Source organism: Stenella coeruleoalba, assembly GCF_951394435.1.
Source record: "Stenella coeruleoalba genome assembly, chromosome: 10".
Lineage (NCBI taxonomy): Eukaryota > Metazoa > Chordata > Mammalia > Artiodactyla > Delphinidae > Stenella > Stenella coeruleoalba.
Genome location: NC_137156.1, coordinates 61,171,511 through 61,196,893, shown reverse-complemented (window position 1 = coordinate 61,196,893; position 25,383 = coordinate 61,171,511). Strand labels below are relative to the sequence as shown.

Here is a 25,383-nt window from a genome sequence, read left to right as displayed (position 1 = left end):
AGGCCCGCCCGACCTGACATCACCAGCCCTGTTTCTTCCATGGACCCTAGGGTGGGTAAGAGGAAGAAAAACAAAAGCTGTGGGTGTGAACGAAAGGGTGGCCACAGAGGGCCCAGCCAGGGAAACAAGGCAAATAAATTAATCAAGTAATCCCATCACTTCCCGAGAGCCACAGAGGTTGAACCAACTGGCAAGTAAAAATGTCGTGGTTGCGCCATCTTCTGGGCAATACGTTTACTGCAATGAGTTTGTGGCAAAACTGGGTCTAGGGTCTGGGGCTTTTCCACCCTGGCTGGAGACAGCAGGCCAGCAGTGTCCTGAGACGCGCTGGAGTCAGCTCATTGTGATTGTCAGGGTACAGCTGTTTTTCCTAGTTTGAAACAATGGCTTGCCTGAAATAGATTACAAAAGCCTGGCATCCTCAACTCATGAAAAACATAGATCCCATCTTCCCTGTTGGGACCACAGAAGGACTTTTCATTTTTTGATCTTGGCTTTCGTAGGTGAGGGAGCATTTTTGTCCTATAGAAATGGAGCCCAGCCACCTCCTACAGACACACACATACAGAAATAAAATATTGTTTGAGCCATTGCAAAATGAAATACTATCATTTCCTCTCTTTCAAACATGTATTCAGTGATTTACAGTGAGAAGTTTGAAGATAGAAAAATAAAGACCAAGGTACAGAAAACAGCTCAGGTGAGGCTGCAGTAATACTGCACCTGGCAATAGGCCATCAGCTCCTTAGGGCCACACCTGTGTCTTACATCCTACAAATTCAGTCACAAACATGGGACCGAGGGTCACATCCAAAAGACCATCCCTGTCTTCAAGGAACTCACAGTCTGTGGAGGAGTCAGTATGTTGGAATAGGACTGTAGGAGAGACAGGAAGAGCTGTGCAATCACACAGAAGGGGGGTTTTCTTGACAGTCCAAGGTGGGAGCCATGTCAAGGGTACGTTCCCCTGAATATATGGGGGTTTGCCATGGAAGGATTTTTTTTTATTCATTTTTAATAACTTCACTTGCCAACAGATTGTCACCCTTAATCTCTGCCTCTGTGATAGCTGCTCATCATCTGTGAAGGATTTCACAAAATTATAGATGGCTCCCTGAATACCCAACCCCAAGAAAACCTTGGTTGTTGTGAAGTATCAGAGCTGTTCAGGGCGCTAGAGACAGGGTCAGTGCTTGCTGTGCCCTCAGAATGATGGAACTGGTACCCAACTGAGAGCCACTTGACGTGTGTGTTAGCTTTTCTCTCCTCCAAGACCTTGCCCTCCGTGACATAAGTGAGGATGACAGTGGGCTTCTTCTTTGTTTTTCTTGATCCCCAGTCTCATCCAAGAAGTTAGTAAGATCATCATCATTATCATAATCAGGCTTCTGAAAACCTATCCTGTAGCCCGGCCCAAATCACATTCACTCCACAGTAAACATTCATTGATTTCCAGTTCCGTACCAGTTACTGTGCCAGGGGCTGAGGATGTCACCATTAGCAGTCCATTAACCTCCCTCAGTTGCTTGCACCAGGCAAAAAAACAGATGTTGCAATAGAGTGTCGTATAACACAGCAAGAATACAAGTAGCCAAGATCCTCAGCCCAGCTTGAGGAAGGGGGTTTTCCACAGACCGTGGCCTGTTTGAACTGAAGGCACACTGAATCTCATCTAATCGATAAGAGGGGGAGAGCTCCTCCACTCCTGGGCTGCATTAACCTGTGACCGCTGCATCGAACGGCAGGTCTGGAGACCCGTCATACTCTCTTCTGTAATCAAAGGGGTGGGAAGCAGTTTGTGACCCTTGGTACACAGCTTAAAGCGTTCCGTATTTGTTATGCAAACCCATCTTCCTCCTGGATCGGCCTCAAGGTCTTGTGAGGGGAAATAGAAGAGGTTTCCAATGACTCTTTCTGGACCAGAACTGGCTGTACCACCCTCTCCAACAAAGTGTGCCAGATGCCCTATGTCTGCAGGCTGCTGGGCCCTGGCCTAGCCTGCAATGATGGTGATGCTGGGGCTCGATCCTCAGCCCTCTCTGAGTCTTTTCTCAGACTGGTTAACCATCCTTCGGGGCAAGGCTACAGAGTGCATTGTCCTCTCCCAAAACCCTGGTCATGATGCTCAATTTTCTCACCTATATATCCTGGATCCGGTGTTTGCTATTCTCCTTTGTTATTCTCAAACACCTTTTTAAAGCTCACACTTATTATGCAATTACTGTGTGCAGTGCAAGATAAGGTTTCTGCTTCTCAACAAATTGAGTCACTCAGCCAAGGTGTTGTGGCAGAGGTGGTCTTGGAGCCCAGATACAGCTGAGTCCTGAGTCCAGCCTCAGCCGCCCGAGGGCCCTGCCCACAGCTCTCCAAACATGCTCCCCTCTTGTCTCCTACTCTCAGGACCTGTGGCGGGAGAGGAAGCAAGTTACCAAGATGAGCCAGTTCCTGCCGGGAGAGAAGGCAGCAGGAGTGTTGTTGTTGAGGTTGACCAGCTGGTGGCGCCAAACTGCCTGGGGCCTGAGTCAGAGATGGATACTTTGCTTCCTAGCTCAGAGACGCTTTTGTTCCTGTTTCACCCATAAAAAAGATCAAAGTAAATCACCAATAGAAGGGAATTCTTTCATTAAATGACAATGGAAAAAATTGGTCTCTTTCTGTTTGATGAAATTCCCTACACAGAACATTTGAGCTTCAGATTCTCAGTATAACATTTGTAACATACACAGCTCAAACATGTTTCTTGTCAGTCATTTGAAATCCCTTTTCTACCACTTGCCCTTAGGGTAGAGTTTATTTTCCTTTTTTTAACTAAATGGGAATGTGTTGCAAAGGCTCTGGGCTTGTGGACTGATCATCCTTGGTTCACTTGTCTATTGCAGCCCTTAGATTGTGCGATAACTTTCTACTTACACCGCTGAAATGCTCAGGTTTGGAGGTCTTTGAAGGGAAGATGCTCTCATTTTCATCACACACAGTTGGCCCTAAGAAATCTTGGCCGAAAGAATGGCTGGGGAAACAGGAGCCATGTGAGAACCTGCTCTGTCGGATTCTACCACATCTCTGATGCTTTCTGGCAGGCCTGCGTGCTTGCAATGGAATAAACAGGAACCATTTGTGCCATTATATGGCATGATGCTCTGATGTGCAACTTCTAAACCTCAACACGAGAAAAGACATTACCATCAGCTGTGTCTTCTCCATGCAGTGGGACGCCTGCAGATCTGAAGGCACTCCTCCTGGGGACTGTGCCTTACAAGGTCACCCCTTCCCCTCTTTTCTTTCCACAGCGGTCACAGTCTGCGTTCCCACTCAGCAGAGAAGATGCCCTGAGGACCTCTTCGCTGGAGGCTGCATCGAGGCAGCCGAGGGACCAGCAGCTGAGGGAGGAGGAGGCATTGCCCAGCTGGAAGAGCGTGGACAGGCTGGATGAGACAAGTAACTGTTCTAAGTAGCATGTGCTTGGTCTATGGGTTTCAAAAATGCTGTTGGGAGGCTTCTCGGCTGTCGTGTGGTTGCTCAGCCCTTCCTACCATCAGTCTGAGTGGGGTGTGCCCGTTTGGGACAGCTGGGCCACCAAGTCATGAGGTCTCTCACACAGCACACAATATATAATGTGGACATGTTTCCCACATGGGCAGTTTTCCTTCTGAGACCCGTGAGACAGTGGGCAAGTGTGTTCAGATTACTTGGCTACACAGACCCCTTCAGCTACGTGTTCTATGTGGACTAGGAGAAGGTGTCTTATTATATGTAGGCCAGGAACACCAATCCAACCTAGCAGGCATTCACTGCAGTATCCAAGATACCACAGCTAATGTGGTGCTCAAACATTTGCAGGGCTTTTCAACTACTCATGGTAATAAGTGTCTCCACACCATAAAAGTAAACAAATAACAACAAAGAAAGAGCATTTCAAAGTTCAGACTTAGAAACTAACAAATTTAGGTGGGTATTATAAGCACTTGTAAAAGACACTCCATTTCACAAAACCGTTCCTGCTGAATTATGAGCATTCCAGAAAAATTTGCAAAGGATCTTGGTTTTCAAAACATGATTTTGTGCATAAATTTCTCTAAACTAAGGCACCCATGTGTAATTTATCAGTTGCATAGAAACAAAAAACTTAGTTCAACAACATCACACACAGAAAAATGATTTCATACTTGGCTCAAAAATCCATGCATCTCTGGGGCTTCCCTGGTGGCGCAGTGGTTGAGAGTCTGCCTGCCGATGCAGGGGACACGGGTTCGTGCCCCGGTCCGGGAAGATTCCACATGCCACGGAGCGGCTGGGCCCGTGAGCCATGGCTGCTGAGCCTGCGTGTCCGGAGCCTGTGCTCCGCAATGGGAGAGGCCGCAACAGTGAGAGGCCCGCGTGCCACAAAAAAAAAAAAAAAAAAAAAAATCCATGCATCTCTCAGGATGAAGATTTAAAATAAAAAATATAAAGCACTTGTATGGAAAACTGCTGGTTTTTCCGAGGACTGCTTGGTCCTTGACATGCTAAGATGTCCAGGCCAACCCCAGAAGTCTTGAAAGATGTCTGATCCGTTTAGCAGGAAGCAGGTTATTCCCTGGGGGCACTTCTCAGTCTCAGCAGAGCACAAATGTAGAACAGAGGAGGGCCAGAGGCAGAGGTCATCTTAGAAGGGTAACATCAACTGGGCTATTTTCAGCAGTTCTGTTTATGCTTCAGGGGAAAGGTTGGCTCTGGAGCCTGTTGGTCCATGGTTGAGGTCAGCTGTAGGGGACACTGTGGGCTGAGTAAACCCACCTTCAGTCTTCAGTCTTGACAGTGCTTACAGCAAGTAATCCATGTCCCCCCCAAACACATTTTCACTTCGTAGACCTTGACTGAGCATCTGCCATATACACAGCATGTGCTCATTACTGGGAAATAAAGATCAGGGTACAGTTGCTGATCTTGAGTTTCTAACTGTGAGTTGTCTGCACAATTATGAAAGAGTGAGAATTTGGAGAAAGGAGAGGATGGAGGAGAGCAGGGTCCCAGAGGGTGTCCCAGTGCACAAAGGGAACATGGTACTGGAGCCCAGGCAGAGCTCTGAGAATTTCCCACAATGCAGCTTGACAACCAAGGTTTTCATGGGGTTGGGCATTTATGGAGCCATCCCTGCTTTTGCTGAGATAAAAACTGGCCAACTTCTAGCTTTCCCAGAGCAACATGCAATCTGGAATTATAAAAGGCAGAAGAAGAGAGGAGCTGGTGATGGGCAGACCCCAGCCCACCATGTAGTGGGTGTTGGAGGAGAATCCAGGACCACATCTACAACACAGCCAACCCCGGAGGCAGGCACAGAGTAGCATCACTAGGGCCTTCTCTCTTTGGCTTCCTCCCATTGCCCCAGGAGAGGCTGCAGACAGCTGGACTCATGTAGAGCCGCACATTAAGTGCCCCATCTTCCCCTGCAGCCTGTGGGTGCCTGTGTTCACAAGCGAGTGGTCTTTACCAGCCCAGGATGGGTTGCAGAACTGGCCAGGGGCTGGGGGTCCAGCAGTGAAGAAGAGGTGGCCCTGCTCTCAAGGAGCTATGGTCAGGGGTGGGGGATGGGGGGCGGGATAGACAACCACAAAAATAAGATATAGTTTAAGTGTTAAAAAAAAAAATGAAAGCTTTTTGGCAAAGCTCAGAGAACAGAGTAGCCAACTCCTCAAGGAGAGAAGGCCAAGGGTGTGCCACTAAGAAGAAGCATCAGATTCAGAGCCCCAAAGATGGTCCTGAGGGCAGACTTAGTGACTAATTGTAAGGCCCCAAGGATACACCTTTCCCCTGAGAGTGAATGCTCCACTGATGGGGCAAGTCTGCACGTTTGCATCATGTGTGTGTCTGTTTGGCTTACCCCAGAAATGGACCCTAATACAAAGATCCGAGAGACAGCAGAAGCAAGAACAATTACAATCCTGCAGCCTGTGGAACAAAAACCACATTCACAGAAAGATAGACAAAATGAAAAGGCAGAGGGCTATGTACCACATGAAGGAACAAGATAAAACCCCAGAAAAACAACTAAATGAAGTGGAGATGGGCAACCTTCCAGAAAAAGAATTCAGAATAATGATAGTGAAGATGATCCAGGACCTCAGAAAAAGAATGGAGGCAAAGATCGACAAGATGCAAGAAATGTATAAGAAAGACCTAGAAGAATTAAAGAACAAACAAACAGATATGAACAATACAATAACTGAAATGAAAACTACACTAGAAGGAATCAATAGCAGAATAACTGACAGGCAGAAGAACTGATAAGTGACCTGGAAGACAGAATGGTGGAATTCACTGCTGCGGAACAGAAAAAAAGAAAAAAGAATGAAAAGAAATGAAGGCAGCCTAAGAGACCTCTGGGACAACATTAAACGCAACAACATTCACATTATAGGGGTCTCAGAAGGAGAAGAGAGAGAGAAACGACCTGAGAAAATACTTGAAGAGATTATAGTTGAAAACTTCGCTAACATGGGAAAGGAAATAGCCGCCCAAGTCCGTGAAGCACAGAGAGTCCCGTACAGGAGAAACACGCCGAGACACATAGTAGTCAAACTGACAAAAATTAAAGACAAAGAAAACTCATTGAAAGCAACAAGGGAAAAATGACAAACAACATACAAGGGAACTCCCATAAGGTTAACAGCTGATCTCTCAGCAGAAACTCTACAAGCCAGAAGGGAGTGGCATGATATACTTAAAGTGATGAAAGAGAAGAACCTACAATCAAGATTACTCTACCCGGCAAGGATCTCATTCAGATTTGATGGAGAAATCAAAACCGTTACAGACAAGCAAAAGCTAAGAGAATTCAGCACCACCAAACCAACTCTACAACAAATGCTAAAGAAACTTCTCTAAGTGGGAAAAACAAGAGAAGAAAAGGACCTACAAAAACAAACCCACAACAATTAAGAAAATGGTAATAGGAACATACATATCAATAATTACCTTAAATATGAATGGATTAAGTGCTCCAACCAAAGACACAGGCTTGCTGAATGGATACAAAAACAAGACCCATATATATGCTGTCTACAAGAGACCCACTTCAGACCTAGGGACACATTCAGACTGAAAGTGAGGGGATGGAAAAAGATATTCTATGCAAATGAAAGTCAAAGGAAAGCTGGAGTAGCAATACTCATATCAGATAAAATAGACTTCAAAATAAAGAATGTTACATGAGACAAGGAAGGACACTACATAATGATCAAGGGATCAATCCAAGAAGAAGATATAACAATCATAAATATATATGCACCCAACACAGGAGCACCTTAATACATAAGGCAACTGCTAACAGCTATAAAAGAGGAAATCGACAGTAACACAATAATAGTGGGGGATTTTCACACCTCACTTACAACAATGGACATATCATCCAGACAGAAAATTAATAAGGAAACATAAGCTTTAAGTGAAACAATAGACCAGATAGATTTAATTGATATTTATAGGACATTCCACCCCAAAACAGCAGATTACACTTTCTTCTCAAGTGCACACAGAACATTCTCTAGGATAGATCACATCTTGGGTCACAAATCAAGCCTCAGTAAATTTAAGAAAAACTGATATCAAGCATCTTTTTTTTTTTGCAGTACGCGGGCCTCTCACTGTTGTGGCCTCTCCCGTTGCGGAGCACAGGCTCCGGATGTGCAGGCTCAGGGGCCATGGCTCAGGGGCCCAGCCGCTCCGCGGCATGTGGGATCTTTCCAGACCGGGGTACGAACCCGTGTCCCCTGCATCGACAGGCGGACTCTCAACCACTGTGCCACCAGGGAAGCCCCCTATCAAGCATCTTTTCTGACCACAGCACTGTGAGATTAGAAATCAATTACAGGGAAAAAAAAAACGTAAAAAACACAAACACATGGAGGCTAAACAATATGTTATTAAATAAGCAAGAGATCACTGAAGAAATCAAAGATGAAATAAAAAAATAACTAGAGACAAATTACAATGAAAACATGACGATCCAAAACCTATGGGATGCAGCAAAAGCAGTTCTCAGAGGGAAGTTTATAGCAATACAAGCCTATTCAAGAAACAAGAAAAATCTCAAATAAACAATCTAACCTTACACCTAAAGGAACTAGAGAAAGAAGAACAAACAAAACCCAAAGTTAGCAGAAGGAAAGAAATCATAAAGATCAGAGCAGAAATAAATGAAAGAGAAACAAAGAAAACAATAGCAAAGATCAATAAAACTAAAAGCTGGTTCTTTGAGAAGATAAACAAAATTGATAAACCATTAGCCAGACTCATCAAGAAAAAGAGGGAGAGGACTCAAATCAATGAAATTAGAAATGAAAAAGGAGAAGTACAACAGACACCACAGAAATACAAAACATCCTAAGAGACTACCACAAGCAACTCTATGCCAATAAAATGGACAACCTGGAAGAAATGGACAAATTCTTAGAAAGGTATAACCTTCCAAGACTGAACCAGGAAGAAATAGAAAATATGAACAGACCAATCACAAGAAATGATATTGAAACTGATTAAAAATCTTCCAACGAACGAAAGTCCAGGACCAGATGGCTTCACAGGTGAATTCTATCAAACATTTAGAGAAGCGCTAACACCAATCCTCAAACTCTTCCAAGAAATTGCAGAGGAAGGAAAACTCCCAAACTCATTCTATGAGGCCACCATCACCCTGATACCAAAACCAGACAAATATACTACAAAAAAAGAAAATTACAGACCAATATCACTGATGAATATAGATGCAAAAATCCTCAACAAAATAGTAGCAATCAGAATCCAACAGCACATTAAAAGGATCATACACCACGATCAAGTGGGATTTATCCCAGGAATGCAAGGATTCTTCAATATACACAAATCAATCAATGGGATACACCATATTAACAGAAGAATAAAAACCATATGATCATCTCAATAGATGCAGAAAAAGCTTTTGGCAAAATTCAACACCCATTTATGATAAAAAAAAAAAACAACTCTCCAGAAAGTGTGCATAGAGGGAACCTATCTCAACATAATAAAGGCCATAAAAAAAAAAAAAGATCTGAGGGCCTATAGTTTATTTGGAGGTGAACCTGGAACCACAGGGAGGAGAGTAGGGATATGATACAGGGAAGTGAAAATAGGCAACAAATGACTTGTTATGAAGCAGGGTACGACCATGGGTGATGAGCCCTCCTCACTGGGGAACTCCAAGAGTTCCAATGGGCAAGGGAGCTGGGGTACTTATCCCCTAGTCATTAGTCAGGGCTGCTCCCAGGAGGTGGTGATTCCATCCTGCCTCAGGGCAGCCAGCACAGTCTCTAGTAACCAGAGAAAGCCTTAGGAAAAGCAAGATTGCTGCCCACTGGCCATTACTAGCTCCAACTGAGAGACAGCCTGAGCATTTCTGGAGAAACCCTGATGGGCCCTTTAGTCGCTGCCTTCTGCACTACCTGACTGTCGATCTTGGGGCATGGCACTGGGGAAGACGCCAACAAAATAGAGCCCTTTTCCCCAGAAGACCTACTATTATCACAGGTAGAGCCCATAACATGTCAAAGGTAATAATACCCTGGTTAGCCTCTCTTTTGAATGTTCACACAGTCAGTGGAAACAGTGTTGTTGTAGTACGGAAGAGGAACTATAGAGTACAGACGTAGGGTATAAACATATCTGTCTTCTATACACATGTACAAGGAGTACACAGGTGCCGATCCAGTCAGGTGTTAAATAATAATGGTATAATTCAATTCAATAGATGAAGGATAAAAATAGTTGGGGGCCCTCATTGTAGTAGGCACTGTGATGGATGCTTCACATATGTTGTCTCATAAAAATCCTCTGACAGCCCGGGAGGGTCACACTGTCCCCACTGACAGGTCAGGAAACAGGCTCAGAGATGCTCTCTGACCAAGGTCACCTGCTAGTAATGGCCAGGACTAGGGCTCAGCCCTAGCTCTGCCGGAATTCAAAGTTCTTGTTCTTTGCCCTGCCCTACAGTGGCCTCATTTATAGGCAAGGGGGAAAGAGCTGTTAAGAATTCATCTTTTGCTCTGAGCAGGTATGTGTAACACACTCTATAAGCCTCACCTCATTTCGTCCTCTCAGCAGCCCAGAGAAGTATTAGCTGTACCCTTTTCACCAACCAGAGACCCAAGCTCGGAGACTCACACAGCGGCTAAGTGGCTGAGCGTGCTCTCTGCCCTGGCCCTCTGACTTCCCAGCCTCTGCTCTTTCCTCTGCACGAGCTGGCTTTGGGACAGTGCAGGCCAAAGAGATGACTGAGACCCAGACCCTGCCGCAGGGCCCTTGTCATCGGGGAGGAGGGCCCAGCCCTGTGCGTGACCAGCCAGAACCCAAGTTGGATCATGGAATGAACCAGACAGTCTGTCACAGCAACTCAGGGAAGGAGGAGGCCACGTATGGGCGGGAAGACCAGAAAGTGCTCTAGGAAGAGGGGCACAGGGGAGGTCTTCGCGAGGCCCCTTGTTCTAAGGCGGTACCAGCCCCTCTCTGATTTCTCTCTCCCTCCTGCCTGCAGATGTGGCCCCAGTTTTGCAGAGCCCTGACGGGAACTGGATGGCCCTGAAGGATGGGGCTCTGCCCCCAACCCGCCTGCTGGCCAAACCTAAGAGTGGCACGTTTCAGGCCCTGGAGGCGGCCTCCAGCGTGGCGTCCGCCTACGATGAGATGGGCTCTGACAGCGAGGAGGACTTTGACTGGAAGGAGGCCTTGAGCACGCTGTGCCCACAGCCCCAGAGCCTGCCCAGGAACCCCCAGCCTCAGCCCACGCAAGCCCAGGGCTCAGACCAAGGCTCCTCCGCCTACTCTGGGCTCTCCCCCAACCCCGAGGCCATGTGCTCTGACTCAGAAACCTCCTCGGCAGGCTCTTCCCGGGAAGCTGGGCACCGGGCCGGGCTGTCCTGGTTGCAGAGGAAGGCCCCCAGGAATCCCTCAGCCGAGAAGATGCGCCTACAGGGAGAGCTAGACGTGAACTTCAACCCCCAGGCAGCCAGCAGGGAGACCTCAGACAGCAGCGAGCCTGAGGAGGCCCCCCACCCCGCAGATCGGAGGGCCAGGAGGTGGAGAAGGGCCCGGGTGGGCTCAGAGGAGCCAAGCAAGGAATTGTCTTTCCCCAGCGGCCATCCCCCGGAGCTGGACACACATCAGGTAATAAAGCTGGGTGCGTGCAAGCACACACACATTTTTCAGTAGGCTGTGCCCTCCTCCAAGCAGGAGTGGTGTGGAGAGTCCCGGGTTCAGAATCCATAGAACCGGATTCTCATCTTGGTTTTGCTGCTCAGTCATAACTCTTGGAGGCTCCATGCCCTCCTCTCTGGAGATGAAAGCTTAGAGTTCAAAGTGGGTTTGCAAAGTGTGGCCCCCAGACCAGCAGCCGCAGCAGCACCTGGGAACTTGTTAGAAATGCAGATCCTCAGGCCCTGCCCCAGAGCTGCTAAATCAGAAATTCTGGGAATGGTGCCCAGGCATCTCTTATAACAAGCTCTCTTGGTGATTCTTCTGTGCATTAAAGTCTGATGGCCACTGGTGTGGGGTTAAGGCTACGGGGTTTAGAGTCAGCCTCCTCGAGTTCAAATCCAGCTGTGTAACCTTGGACAAGGCATCTTTTTAGGTCTCAGTTTCCTCATCTGTCAAATGGGGCTAATATTAGAACCTGCTTCAAAGAATGGTTGTGATGAGTGAATAAGATAACTTTATAAATTGCTGTCCTAGAACACAGCACAAGGGCACAGTCAGTATTGTTTCAATGTGATAATTCAGGGCACAGTTTACTAACATTCTGTGACTTTTAGTCCCCATCACAAACCTCCTCGGAATCCTCAGTGCCGCCTCCCTCACGGTTTACCTCATGAGCCACCTTAGAGAATCTGATTAAAGCTATAGAATCTCTCCCTAGAAAAACAGACCTGTACATACAAACACACACACACACACACACACACACTTTGCTTACAATTTCAGGTAGTTCATGGACCCCCAACCAGATTAATTTTATATTCTGTGAATAAACCCTGCTCATGCCCAGCTCTATGCCTGTGATCATGCTGTGTCCTCGCCCTCACCTCTTCCTGGTTGTGATCCCCATGAACTGAATATTGAACTTTGTGATGCTGACTCTGGCCTTCCCATAGCAGTATTTTCTAAACTCAAAAAGGACACATGTAGCCTGGAAAGTTTAAATGCCTAAAAGCAATGGATTGCACTATTTGAAACTGTGACCCTTATGGAAGATCTAGTTATGTTGCCTCTGCTTTCTGTAGGCACATCATCACAGCTACTTGCATTACTATCAACTTGACTTTTTAGGCTCCTGGAGAAACCACACCCACTTTCTGGATGTCATTGCATCTCCCATAGTACCCAGCTACCGTGCCTTGCATTCTTAGTTTGGGTTCCACCAAAAACAGGTCTGGAATTAAGGATTTGGATGTAGTTTTATGAGAGAGGCGATCCCAGGAAACCCAAGAGTGAAACGGGGAAATGAAAAAAGCCAATGAAGATACAATATAGGCAACTGGGGCTCCATCCCACCAGGGACCCACTGAGAAGTCATGTGGATCACAGCTCAGAATTCTCCTACTAGAAGACGGGGAAGCGTTACCTAGTCTCCCATCTCCCACTGGTAGAGAGAGGTCCCACCCAGGGTGGGCATAAACTCCATACACAGCCAGGTTTGCATGGTTGGTGCCTGAGAAATCCCTCAGATGGAGAAGAAGAGAGAGAGCCGGGTCTGAGGTGGGAAACTATCAGTGAGCCACAGATCATCCCCTGTGGCTGCAGGCAACTCATGTAGGTCTGGGGGATACAGCCTGGGACATCACCAGCCTCTGCTACAGTGACCTTCTATGAATTGTCAGCCAGATCCCTGATCCTGGGGCTCCCATTAAGACAGTCGTGAAAAAAAAATTAAAACAAAAAGACAGTCGTGCACTCAGAGGTCCTCAGGTCACAGAATTTAGCATCAGTGCTGCCTGACCTGCTAATATGTTGCCTAGAAATTTGGTCCAAGCTCTCATTTTCTCCTCTGTAAAATAAGATCATTACAAATCTGCCATGTGAGATTGTTGTGATCATAAATGAGAAATATAAAATTCGGTTCAACTGTGAATCATTATCATCTAGCTCAAGTGGAGACTGTTTTCCAGGGACTCTGGGTGACTTGCCTGAAGGGATATTCTTGAGAGTTGTCTGCATGATTCACTGGCAGGTATAAAATGCCACCTATCCACCATAACTAGGTGCCTGAAGCTTCCTATTTATTCTGAGGTGGCTTGTAAGTTGTCTTCTGCTGTTAATCCTTGCAAGGCGTCAACAGGAGAAGGCAAGGGCCAGCAGAAAGGATCCAGGACATCTGCTGTGTCTGCCTCCTCGGCAGTGTTCTTTCCCCACCACTAGGTGGCGATGGCGGTGCACTTCTGGGGACTTCAAAACCCTGGCCCTCCTCGTCCTCCCTTCTATTTAGTTTACTAGGGCAGTTCTCAACCCCCCCCACCACCAAAAAAAAGTGTGTGTATATATATATATATATACTATTTGCATACTTATATAAATAAGTGAATATAAAAATTATTAAAACATACAGATATAGTCTCCTTTGAGCACAACCCTAAATCCCTGCCATCTCTCCCCAAATGACTACATTTGTATTTGTGCATCATATATGTATAGCACATTTAGAAATATAGTTCTGTAAATGTATCTGTGTTTTAGCAAAATCGGCATCCTACTCCCCATATTCTTCCACCTTTTTCTCCTAACAGTATGTGATGGAAAAGTCAGAGCACACAGATCTCTGCACAGTACCTGCAAAAGATTGCATTGTGGTGGTCTTCAGCAGGGAGTGTGGGAGTGGGAGCAAGCCGTTCAGGGTGCAAGCAGTGAGGGTGCATTGCCTGATGAGAATTTTAAAACAATAATAAATCCAATCAAAGTCAGCCTTTTTAATTATCATCTTGCACCAGGCACGGACAATTCTAAGCAATGCTAATGATAAGAGAACTTTATCAGTGTTGCTCCAAATATCGCGCCCAACCTCCTCGGTTCTTCACTGTTCCAAGGTGGGGAGGAATCCACAATCAATAGTTCCCATAATGATGGCTATTCAAATCTTTTTCAATGTTTGATGTTATAAACAATACTGCAGAAAATATTATTGCACAAAGCTCTTTATACAAGTACAGGAGTAGAATTTCAGACTGGAGGCATAGATGGATCTTTAATTATAATGAGCACTTGCCAAATTAAACGCCCAAAACTTCACAGCAGTCTACATAGCCATGCACCGTAGAGCACATTTTCTCATATTGTCAACAATACTCAGTGCTGTCAGTCTGTTAAACTGTTCCCAACTTTATGTGAGGAAAAACAAATATTTCTTTTTAGTTAACATAGTTACTACTAAGATTGAGCATTTTTTCCTATATTTACAGCTATTTGCATTTTTCCTTCCGTGAAAGACACATTTATATGTTTCTTCTATTATTTCGTCAGACCAATTGTCTTTTTCTCCTTGATTTTTAGGAATTAGTTTTATTTTCTAATTAGACTGTAGATGTTAGTTCTTTGAAGGTTACACACTGAAGATACTCTCCCATTGTCTATCACTTTCACCTTAACTTCATTTAAGTATACTTTACATGCAAAAATTTTTGTTGCTAATAGTTTATCAATTATTTTCTTCATTTCCTTTACATTTTGTACCTTGTTTGAGAAGGTTTTAAATCTCCAAGGCTATTAGAATATTTTCCTATTTTTTCCTAATACTTTGCAGTTTTGTATTTTGCATTTAGCTCTTTAGTCTAAAGTACTTTACTTTGGGGGACAATATGATCTAATCTTATTATTTTTCAAATTAAATATCTGTCATCAAATCATTATTAAGTAATTCATCCTATATCTATTATGAGCAGTTTTCTGAGTCACGGAAGCCATATTAGAATCATAAACCCATTCCTTAAAAGATGCTGCTCCTTGAGAAGCAAGAAGAACTACAATCCTGCAGCCTGTGGAACAAAAACCACATTCACAGAAAGAGAGAAAAGATGAAAAGGCAGAGGGCTATGTATCAGATGAAGGAACAAGATAAAACCCCCCCAAAAAACTAAATGAAGTGGAGATAGGCAACCTTCCAGAAAAAGAATTCAGAATGATAGTGAAGATGATCCAGGACCTCGGAAAAAGAATGGAGGCAAAGATCGACAAGATGCAAGAAATGTTTAACAAAGACTTAGAAGGATTAAAGAACAAACAAACAGAGATGAACAATACAATAACTGAAATGAAAACTACACTAGAAGGAATCAATAGCAGAATAACTGAGGCAGAAGAACGGATAAGTGACCTGGAAGACAGAATGTGGGAATTCACTGCTGCGGAACAGAAAAAAGGAAAAAAGAATGAAAAGAAATGAAGGCAGCCTAAGAGACCTCTGGGACAACATTAAACGCAACAACATTCACATTATAGGGGTCTCAGAAGGAGAAGAGAGAGAGAAGGGACCAGAGAAAATACCTGAAGAGATTACAGTCGAAAATTTCCCAAACATGGGAAAGGAAATAGCCACCTAAGTCCAGGAAGCGCGGAGAGACCCATACAGGATAAATCCAAGGAGAAACACGCCAAGACACATAGCAATGAAATTGACAAAAATTAAAGACAAAGAAAAATTATTAAAAGCAGCAAGGGAAAAATGACAAATAACATACAAAGGAACTCCCATAAGGTTAACAGCGGATTTCTCAGCAGAGACTCTACAAGCCAGAAGGGAGTGGCATGATATACTTAAAGTGATGAAAGGGAAGAACCTACAACCAAGATTACTCTACCCGGCAAGGATCTCATTCAGATTTGATGGAGAAATCAAAACCGTTACAGACAAGCAAAAGCTAAGAGAATTCAGCACCACCAAACCAGCTCTACAACAAATGCTAAAGGAACTTCTCTAAGTGAGAAACACAAGAGAAGAAAAGGACCTACAAAAACAAACCCAAAACAATTAAGAAAATGGTCATAGGAACATACATATCGATAATTACCTTAAACATGAATTGATTAAATACTCCAACCAAAAGACACAGGCTTGCTGAATGGATACAAAAACAAGACCCATATATATGCTGTCTACAAGAGACCCACTTCAGACCTAGGGACACATTCAGACTGAAAGTGAGGGGATGGAAAAAGATATTCTATGCAAATGAAAGTCAAAGGAAAGCTGGAGTAGCAATACTCATATCAGATAAAATAGACTTCAAAATAAAGAATGTTACATGAGACAAGGAAGGACACTACATAATGATCAAGGGATCAATCCAAGAAGAGGATATAACAATTATAAATATATATGCACCCAACATAGGAGCACCTCAATTCATAAGGCAAATGCTAAGAGCTATAAAAGAGGAAATTGACAGTAACACAATAATAGTGGGGGACTTTAACACCTCACTTACACCAATGGACAGATCATCCAAAATAAAAATAAATAAGGAAACACAAGCTTTAAATGACACAATAGACCAGACAGATTTAATTGATATTTATAGGACGTTCCATCCAAAAACAGCAGATTACACTTTCTTCTCAAGTGCACACAGAATATTCTCTAGGATAGATCATATCTTGGGTCACAAATCAAGCCTCAGTAAATTTAAGAAAATTGAAATCATATCAAGCATCTTTTCTGACCACAACACTATGAGATTAGAAATCAATTAAAGGGAAAGAAACTTTAAAAATACAAACACATGGAGGCTAAACAATACGTTACTAAATAACCAAGAGATCACTGAAGAAATCAAACAGAAAATCAAAAAATACCTAGAGACAAATGACAATGAAAACACGATGATCCAAAACCTATGGGATGCAGCAAAAGCAGTTCTAACAGGGAAGTTTATAGCTATACAAGCTTACCTCAAGAAACAAGAAAAATCTCAAATAAACAATCTAACCTTACACCTAAACGAACTAGAGAAGAAGAACAAACAAAACCCAAAGTTAGCAGAAGGAAAGAAATCATAAAGATAAGAGCAGAAATAAATGAAATAGAAACAAAGAAAACAATAGCAAAGATCAATAAAACTAAAAGCTGGTTCTTTGAGAAGATAAACAAAATTGATAAACCATTAGCCAGACTCATCAAGTAAAGAGGGAGAAGACTCAAATCAATAAAATTAGACATGAAAAAGAGAAGTTACAACGGACACCACAGAAATACAAAGCATCCTAGGAGACTACCACAAGCAACTCTATGCCAATAAAATGGACAACCTGGAAGAAACAGACAAATTCTTAGAAACGTATAACCTTCCAAGACTGAACCACGAAGAAATAGAAAATATGTACAGACCAATCACAAGTAATGAAATTGAAACTGTGATTAAAAATTTTCCCGGTCTTCCCTGGTGGCACAGTGGTTGAGAATCTGCCTGCCAATGCAGGGGACACGGGCTCAAGCCCTGGTCTGGGAAGATCCCACATGCCACACAACTAGGCCTGTGAGCCACAACTGCTGAGCCTGCGTGTCTGGAGCCTGTGCTCCGCAACAAGAGAGGCCGCGATAGTGAGAGGCCCACACATTGCAATGAAGAATGGCCCCCACTTGCCGCAACTAGAGAAAGCCCTCGCATAGAAACGAAGACCCAACACAGCCAAAAATAAATAAGTAAATAAATAAATTTAAAACTGAAACAAACAAACAAAAATCTTCCAACAAACAAAAGTCCAGGATGAGATGGCTTCACAGGTGAATTCTATCAAACATTAAGAGAAGAGCTAACACCCATCCTTCTCAAACTCTCCCAAAAAACTGCAGAGGAAGGAACACTCCCAAACTCATTCTATGAGGCCACCATCACCCTGATACCCAAACCAGACAAAGATACTACAAAAAAAGAAAATTACAGACCAATATCACTGATGAATACAGAAGCAAAAATCCACAACAAAATATTACAGACTCCAACAACACATTAAAAGGATCATACACCATAATCAAGTGGGATTTATCCCAGGGATGCAAGGATTCTTCAATATATGCAAATCAATCAATGTGATAACCATATTAACAAATTGAAGAAGAAAAACCGTATGATATCTCATTAGATGCAGAAAAAGCTTTTGACAAAATTCAACACCCATTTATGATAAAAACTCTCCAGAATGTGGGCACAGAGGGAACCTACCTCAACATAATAAAGGCCATATACGACAAACCCACAGCAAACATCATTCTCAATAGTGAAAAACTGAAAGCTCTGCCTCTAAGATCAGGAACAAGAAAAGGATGTCCACTCTCACCACTATTATTCAACATAGTTTTGGAAGTCCTAGCCATGGCAATCAGAGAAGAAAAAGAAATAAAAGGAATACAAATTGGAAAAGAAGAAGTAAAAGTGTCACTGTTTGCAGATGACATGATACTACACATAGAGAATACTAAAGATGCCACCAGAAAACTACTAGAGCTAATCAATGAATTTGGTAAAGTTGCAGAGTACAAAATTAATGCACAGAAATCTCTTGCACTCCTGTATACTAATGATGAAAAATCTGAAAGAGAAATTAAGGAAACATTCCCATTTACCAATGCAACAAAAAGAATAAAATACCTAGGAATAAACCTACCTAGGGAGACAAAAGACCTGTATGCAGAAAACTATAAGACACTGATGAAAGAAATCAAAGATAATATGAACAGATGGAGAGATATACCATGTTCTTGGATTAGAAGAATCAAAATTGTGAAAATGACCATACTACCCAAAGCAATCTACAGATTCAATGCAATATCTATCAAATTACCAATGGCATTTTTTATGGAACTAGACCAAAAAATCTTAAAATTTGTTTGGAGACACAAAAGACCCCGAATAGCTAAAGCAGTCTTGAGGGAAAAAAACAGAGCTGGAGGAATCAGACTCCCTGATTTCAGACTATATTATAAAGCTATAGTAATCAAGACAATATGGTACTGGCACATAAACAGAAACATAGATCAACGGAACAGGATAGAAAGCCCAGAGATTAACCCATGCACCTATGGTCAACTAATCTATGAGAAAGGAGGCAAGAATATACAGTGGAGAAAAGACAGTCCTTCAATAAGTGGTTCTGGGAAAACTGGACAGGTACATGTAAAAGAATGAAATTAGAACACTACCTAACACTATACACAAAAATAAACTCAAAATGGATTAAAGACCTAAATGTAAGACTGGACACTATAAAACTCTTAGAGGAAAACATAGGAAGAACACTCTTTGACATAAATCACAGCAAGATCTTTTTTGATCCATCTCCTAGAATAATGGAAATAAAAACAAAAATAAACAAATGGGAACTAATGAAACTTCAAAGCTTTTGCACAGCAAAGGAAACCATAAACAAGACGAATAGACAGCCCTCAGAATGGGAGAAAATATTTGCAAACGAATCAGTGGACAAAGGATTACTCTCCAAAATATATAAACAGCTCATGAAGCTCAATATTAAAAAAACAAACAACCCAATCCAAAAATGGGCAGAAGACCTACATAGACATTTCTCCAAAGAAGACATACAGATAGCCAAGAAGCACATGAAAAGCTGCTCATCATCACTAATTATTAGAGAAATGCAAATCAAAACTGCAATGAGGTATCACCTCACACCAGTTAGAATGGGCATCATCAGAAAATCTACAAACAACAAATGCTGGAGAGGGTGCGGAGAAAAGGGAACCCTCTTGCACTGTTGGTGGGAATGTAAATTGATACAGCCACTATGGAGAACAGTATGGAGATTCCTTAAAAAACTAAAAATAGAATTACCATATGATCCAGGAATTCCACTACTGAGCATATACCCAGAGAAAACCATAATTCAAAAAGACACATGCACCCCAATGTTCACTGCAGCACTATTTACAACAGCCAGGTCATGGAAGCAACCTAAATGCCCATCGACAGACGAATGGATAAAGAAGATGTGGTACATATATACAATGGGATATTACTCAGCCATAAAAAGGAACAAAATTGGGTCATTTGTAGAGACGTGGATATATCTGGAGACTGTCATACAGAGTGAAGTAAGTCAGAAAGAGAAATACAAATATCGCATATTAACGCATATATGTGGAACCTAGAAAAATGGTACAGATGAGCCGGTTTGCAGGGCAGAAGTTGAGACACAGATGTAGAGAACAAACGTATGGACACCAAGGAGGGAAAGCCATGGGGAGGTGGTGGTGGTGGTGTAATGAATTGGGCGATTGGCATTGACATGTATACAGTGAGGTGTATAAAACTGATGACTAATAAGAACCTGCTGTATAAAAAAATAAATTAAATTTAATTTAAAAATTAAAATAAAAAAGATGCTGCTCCTTGACCTGAGATCCAAGAGAAATTTATCTCATGGGTCCTTGTGGAGAGAATGCAGAATACAGCACCCTCCACAATAAACTGCTTCAAACGAACACACACTTTGGAGGCTGCTTCTCACAGTGTCCCTCAGTGTGGACCAATACATCGCTCTGGGGACAACTCAGTTGGGTCAGGTCTACGAGGGGCCAAAATACTCTGACCTCTGCTGGTCCGGGTTGCTCCAGGATTAAATTGTAGGATCTGTAGAGGAGTGGATGGCTGCCTCCTCAGGCCCTGGCTCATGAGTGCTGTGCAGCTCTGAATTCAAAGGCATGCACCTGACAAGTGCCTGCAAGACCATGCATGTTGGGGGTAGTATGGCAACACCCCCACGCCCATGAACAGAGGCACCTGACGGGTCCACCCACCTCGGAGGTGTGTCAAGAGAACGCTCCCAAGCAAGCCCTTAAATCTTCTCAAATTGTGTTTGAATTTCCTCCAGTACACAGACCAAAGGGTGACAGTCCCCACCTCCCCAACCCCAACTCTTCACCATTGATTTTCATATCTTTTTAGGTGTGGAAACTTCCTTTAAATGAAAACTTAGAGAGCCTCTCTGAGACAAGTCTGCCGTCCCCCCATGCCTCTCACTCCCACCTCCACAGCAGCCTAAGCAAGTACAGATCATAACCTGCAAAAACTTTAGAGCAAGTATGACCAAATACCCGCTGGACAGCAGAACAATCTTGAGTCAAGTATCTGTCAAGTGATTCCCCTTATTGGTGAGAATTGCTGGGTGCGCCCTCTAAGACAAGCCGGTTGCAGAGAACAGGTCTAGAAAACAATGAGACATTTGCTGTATAACAGTGTTTCTTAAACATTCTTGTGTCATAGGCTCTTTTGAGAACCTGATGAATTATTAAGTCTTCTCCCCAGTGGGGGGAGAAATGTGCATAAACACAAGCGCTCAGAGCTTTACATTTTTAAACAGGACTCTGTTGGATATTAAGGATCATCCACCAAAAATAATGACTTTTGTTTTGCTATAGTTAACTTATAGCCCTACTTTGGGCAGATATCAAATAGAGGGGCTACCTGTCAGTTAAAGCCTTTACTTACTTGTGGCAGTAAAACCGTATTCATTCCACGAGGCAAATGTTGAGCTCTCTATATGGCAGGGACTCGAACCCAGCCCACTCACAACAGATAGCAAGTCGTTTGCAATGAAAAGAAGGGAATCTGGAACACCCCTCAGCCCCGCTACCCCAGCCCCTACCCTGAAGGTCATCATGTGATTGTTCAGGAGACTCTTCCTGCCCCTTCTGAGATTCTGACTCTCATGCCTGCATTATGGTCCAGGTTCTGAATCATCATCAAAATCCAAGGATCATGTAACTTAGTCTACACCCAATGCCAATCCAGAGTCAAAGAAAAAAATAAAGATGAAATCACTGTTAATGCTGCTTCCTTCCTAAAGGATTTTTCCACAAAGTAATAGGACAACTGTGGTCAGTATGAAAATAATTGTGTCTTAAATGCCTGTTCCTCATTTAAATATTGACCCGAGAAGTCCAGGCTAATGATTTTCCAGATATTTTATACAGATTGCCATAATTCTAGGGAATAAATGGCTGCTGTTTCAACAAATGGCATAGTTAATTCTGCCAGATTATAAAGGGAAAACAGACTAGGGGCAGAGCCCATCCGTCAGAGGGATTTGGGTTCTGGGAGAGGGAGATGTGACCCAGATTTGATTAAGGTTTTGTTTATTTTGAAATCAATCTTATAATATGAAGGACTCAGAGAACAGCTTGGGATTCACACCAGGACAACTGACCTGTAATTATAAAAGCTAAAATTAAGGCTTCCAGATGACACCCAGGTGCTAAGTTCCCATAACCTCCTTCACCAAATTCATCCCCAAGATCCGGGCCCCATATCTGCCTTCTGTGAAGCTCCACTGACCCAACTCAGACCCTTCCAGGTAAAGCAGTTCTTCTTGAGGCAGGAAGATTATAATATTAAATTTGATAAAATTCCAGGTTCCATCTTCCCATTTCCACCCTGTTAAGTTGACCAAGGATTTGATGTATATTTTGGTACGTATGACTGTTCTTATCACACCAGTTATTTTTTTTAATGTTTTATTCACCAGAGTACAGCATGTGAATAAATCTAGTTTTAGGTTAACAGCAATACACTGGGAGAGGACAAACCTCTATCTTAAGGCACCAGAGACAGAACTTTTTCGAGTCCTCAGAAGAAACAGGTCAACAGTGGAGTCAGCCAGCCCCAAGGCTCATTCTGCTCTTTTTGGATTCGGGATAAATATGCCAAGGGATTTGCAAGTAAAGCTATGTACATTTGTCACGTACAGTGCCTCTAGGGTTAGTTAACCTGTTGGGGCTTTTCTCTGAAGTTGACTAAAATGATATCTAAAAGCAAGCTTCAGAAATTCTGATTTTTTAGGTCAGGTTCAGTATCTTCCATCACAGGGGCTGGGGAGAGCTACCAGGACACCAGGATATATTCAATGAAGCCTGACATGTAACACCTGAGAGTAATTCTTTAGCAGGGCTCTTTTTAAAAAGATGGAGAAAACCCAGAGCCTCCCACCTCCCCCTCAAATGACCTGGCAGCTGAAAGCCAGGCTCTAGGAAAAAGTGTTGCTAGGACTGAGGTTGTTTAGCCTGGAAGACATTGACATTGCTCCCTTCAAATGTGTGGAGAATTTTGATGAGGATGATGATAAGGCTGAGTAGGAGAAAAACTGCTTTGAATTAAAGCAAGCAGGATTTCAAGGTCTATAAAGACAGACCACTAGGGCGACTGAAGGTAAGGACAGTCCTCTGAGACTGTGGCTTTGCTAACTGTTCTCCTTCCAAGGAGCATGGTTTAATCTGGAGCTTCTAGCCTCATCTTAGAATAATGCAAAGAGCTTGGCCTTCAGGGTCAGGCCATCTTCAGCTCAGCCATACACTAGGCACCTGACCTTGGACAGCCTACTCAACCTCAGTGTCTCTGTGGACACAGAGGGAACGACTGAGACCCTTGAAGGAGATTGTGTGCCTCGCCGAGGGCAGTGCTCACCCACATGGCTGTGCTCAGCTGCGAGAACTGTCCAGTTCTCACATACCCATTGCCTCCATTTATTTCCACCTCTTTGTTTCTCAATCTTGAGAATTCACAGATTACTCAAGAATTTTTCAGAGGATATCTAGTTTGAGAACAGCTGCATTCAAATTTAAATACTGTCAAGGTAAGAAATCTTTAGCACCACCAGTAGCATAAACGCAAACAAAGGAATGGCGATCCACGGCAGCACTCAGCTGTAAGGTGGTTGCCCTGGTAATCCAGAATGTGCCTTTTTTTTTTTTTTTTTAGGTTATCAGTGAAATGAAAACCAAAATTTAAAAATTAGTATAAAGAACTTGCAGACCACCGAGAATAGATTAGAAGTCTCTTGCTTAAGAAAATGTACTAGCTTATCTTAATGAGTATTCCGTCATCAGGTGTGTAAAATTTTACATCTTTATTTAGCCAGAATCTCCATGTTCCACACACTAAATGGAAGTGTGCAAAGAAAAGGCAACGTTTTGATCTTCCATAACCGCCTTAAATTTCCTCATCAGCCTCCGCATTCTGAAGAGCCGGGAATGTAAGCCAGGCAATCCAAGGAACACTTAGCCTCTTGCGATTTAATCAACTTTCTGTTTAAAACTGTATTTTTTAAAGTAAATAACCAGTCGTCCAACCCCTCCACTTTCTCTACCGTCGCTGTCTTGGGGGTGGGGAGGGGGGCTTCTGGTGTCCTCTTAGAGCTGAGCAGTGTCCTCTGGGTCCCTGCAGGTCTCTCAGTGATGGGGCCCCTGTTCATTAAGTCATCCCCCTCCTGCTCCCCGCCCAGCATCCCCCACCAGTGTCTAAGGCTCCCTCTCCTGTGTGCTCAGAGAGGGAGTGCAGGAGACCCTCCAACAGAGATTCTGTGTGTCAGAACCCAGGATCTCTCCCTCAGGCCCCAGCTCGGCTCTCACTTTCATCCGCTTCCCACACGGCTGTCCAGCCACAGGGCAGCTACCTCATTTCCACTGTAGGGAGCCCCTGGGTGCTCACCTTCGAGCCACACCAAAGATCTTCCATAAGCCAGCTTCTGGATGCCCTTGGGGCCACCCAGGAGCCTGGGGATATTTGACAGATAAAGCTCAGTTCCTTAGGTGGATGCTTAACCCTCTGCAGTCTGCCCCAGGCCTGTTTTCTCCATACCCCCAAGTTCCCACTCTCTCCACTTCTGAGCCTTATTCCTCTAACTATACTGAGCAGTTTCATACACCTTGGGTCTTAGTGATCCTGCTGCTTCCTCATCAAGAATGCTTGTCCCCATGTCTACATATTAAAATGCTCCTCACCTCTCAAGAACCTGCTCAGAGACCATTCTTCCCATGGAGCTGCCCCAAGTCCTCAGACCAAGGGACTCCTCCTTCTCAGGCATAATGGGGGCATTACTCACCTCTCACAAGGTCCTCATCATGATTCTTACTCAGGGCCAGAAAAAAAAAATTATCGTTTCCCAGGGACCCTTTTTCTTTTATCAATCCAGTGATCTTTTTTCATTTCTGTCATCTATCTCCTTCTAATCACTTTTATATAGACATCTCCCTTTAGCATTTGTCCAATTACAAACTGTATCAAGCAAATTTGGTGCACAAACATCATAAAGAATCCGCAACACATCTTTTTAGCAGAACAGGATGGTCTAGATTCTTGTTGCAAAATATGTGTGATGAAGCCCTTCTTGTTGAATGACTAACTGAATGAAAATACCATCTTTTCTCTTATCCTGATAAATATGTTTACTCATCGATTCTTGGGTTGAGAAAATTCACCTAGGACACTGTCATCTGAAGATTCTTAGTCTGAGATTTTACTTATACAATCAATTCCATCATCATTGTTAGAGTCTGGGGAGCTGCTCTTCTCTTTAACTTCATCTTCTGAGTCATCTAATTGTGAAATGTTCTCTGTCTGTTTTATT

General features: G+C 43.4%; 2 protein-coding genes and 1 long non-coding RNA gene across 4 annotated transcripts in view; 2 read left to right on the top strand and 1 right to left on the bottom strand.

The window, feature by feature from the left end:
- LOC307193356 (zinc finger protein 621) overlaps positions 1-25,383 on the top strand; it is a 279,464-nt gene that overhangs the window by 36,234 nt on the left and 217,847 nt on the right. The window lies entirely within an intron of this gene.
- LOC307193359 overlaps positions 1-25,383 on the bottom strand; it is a 263,564-nt gene that overhangs the window by 75,742 nt on the left and 162,439 nt on the right. The gene's annotated exons all lie outside the window — the stretch shown is intronic.
- The window catches only part of MYRIP (myosin VIIA and Rab interacting protein), a 219,655-nt gene that overhangs the window by 150,986 nt on the left and 43,286 nt on the right, over positions 1-25,383 (top strand). For both annotated transcript variants that reach the window (XM_079935218.1, XM_079935219.1), the window contains exons 9-10: positions 3,288-3,435; positions 10,523-11,151. In XM_079935218.1, the coding sequence (XP_079791344.1) occupies positions 3,288-3,435; positions 10,523-11,151 (777 nt within the window). The remainder of the gene's footprint in view (positions 1-3,287; positions 3,436-10,522; positions 11,152-25,383) is intronic.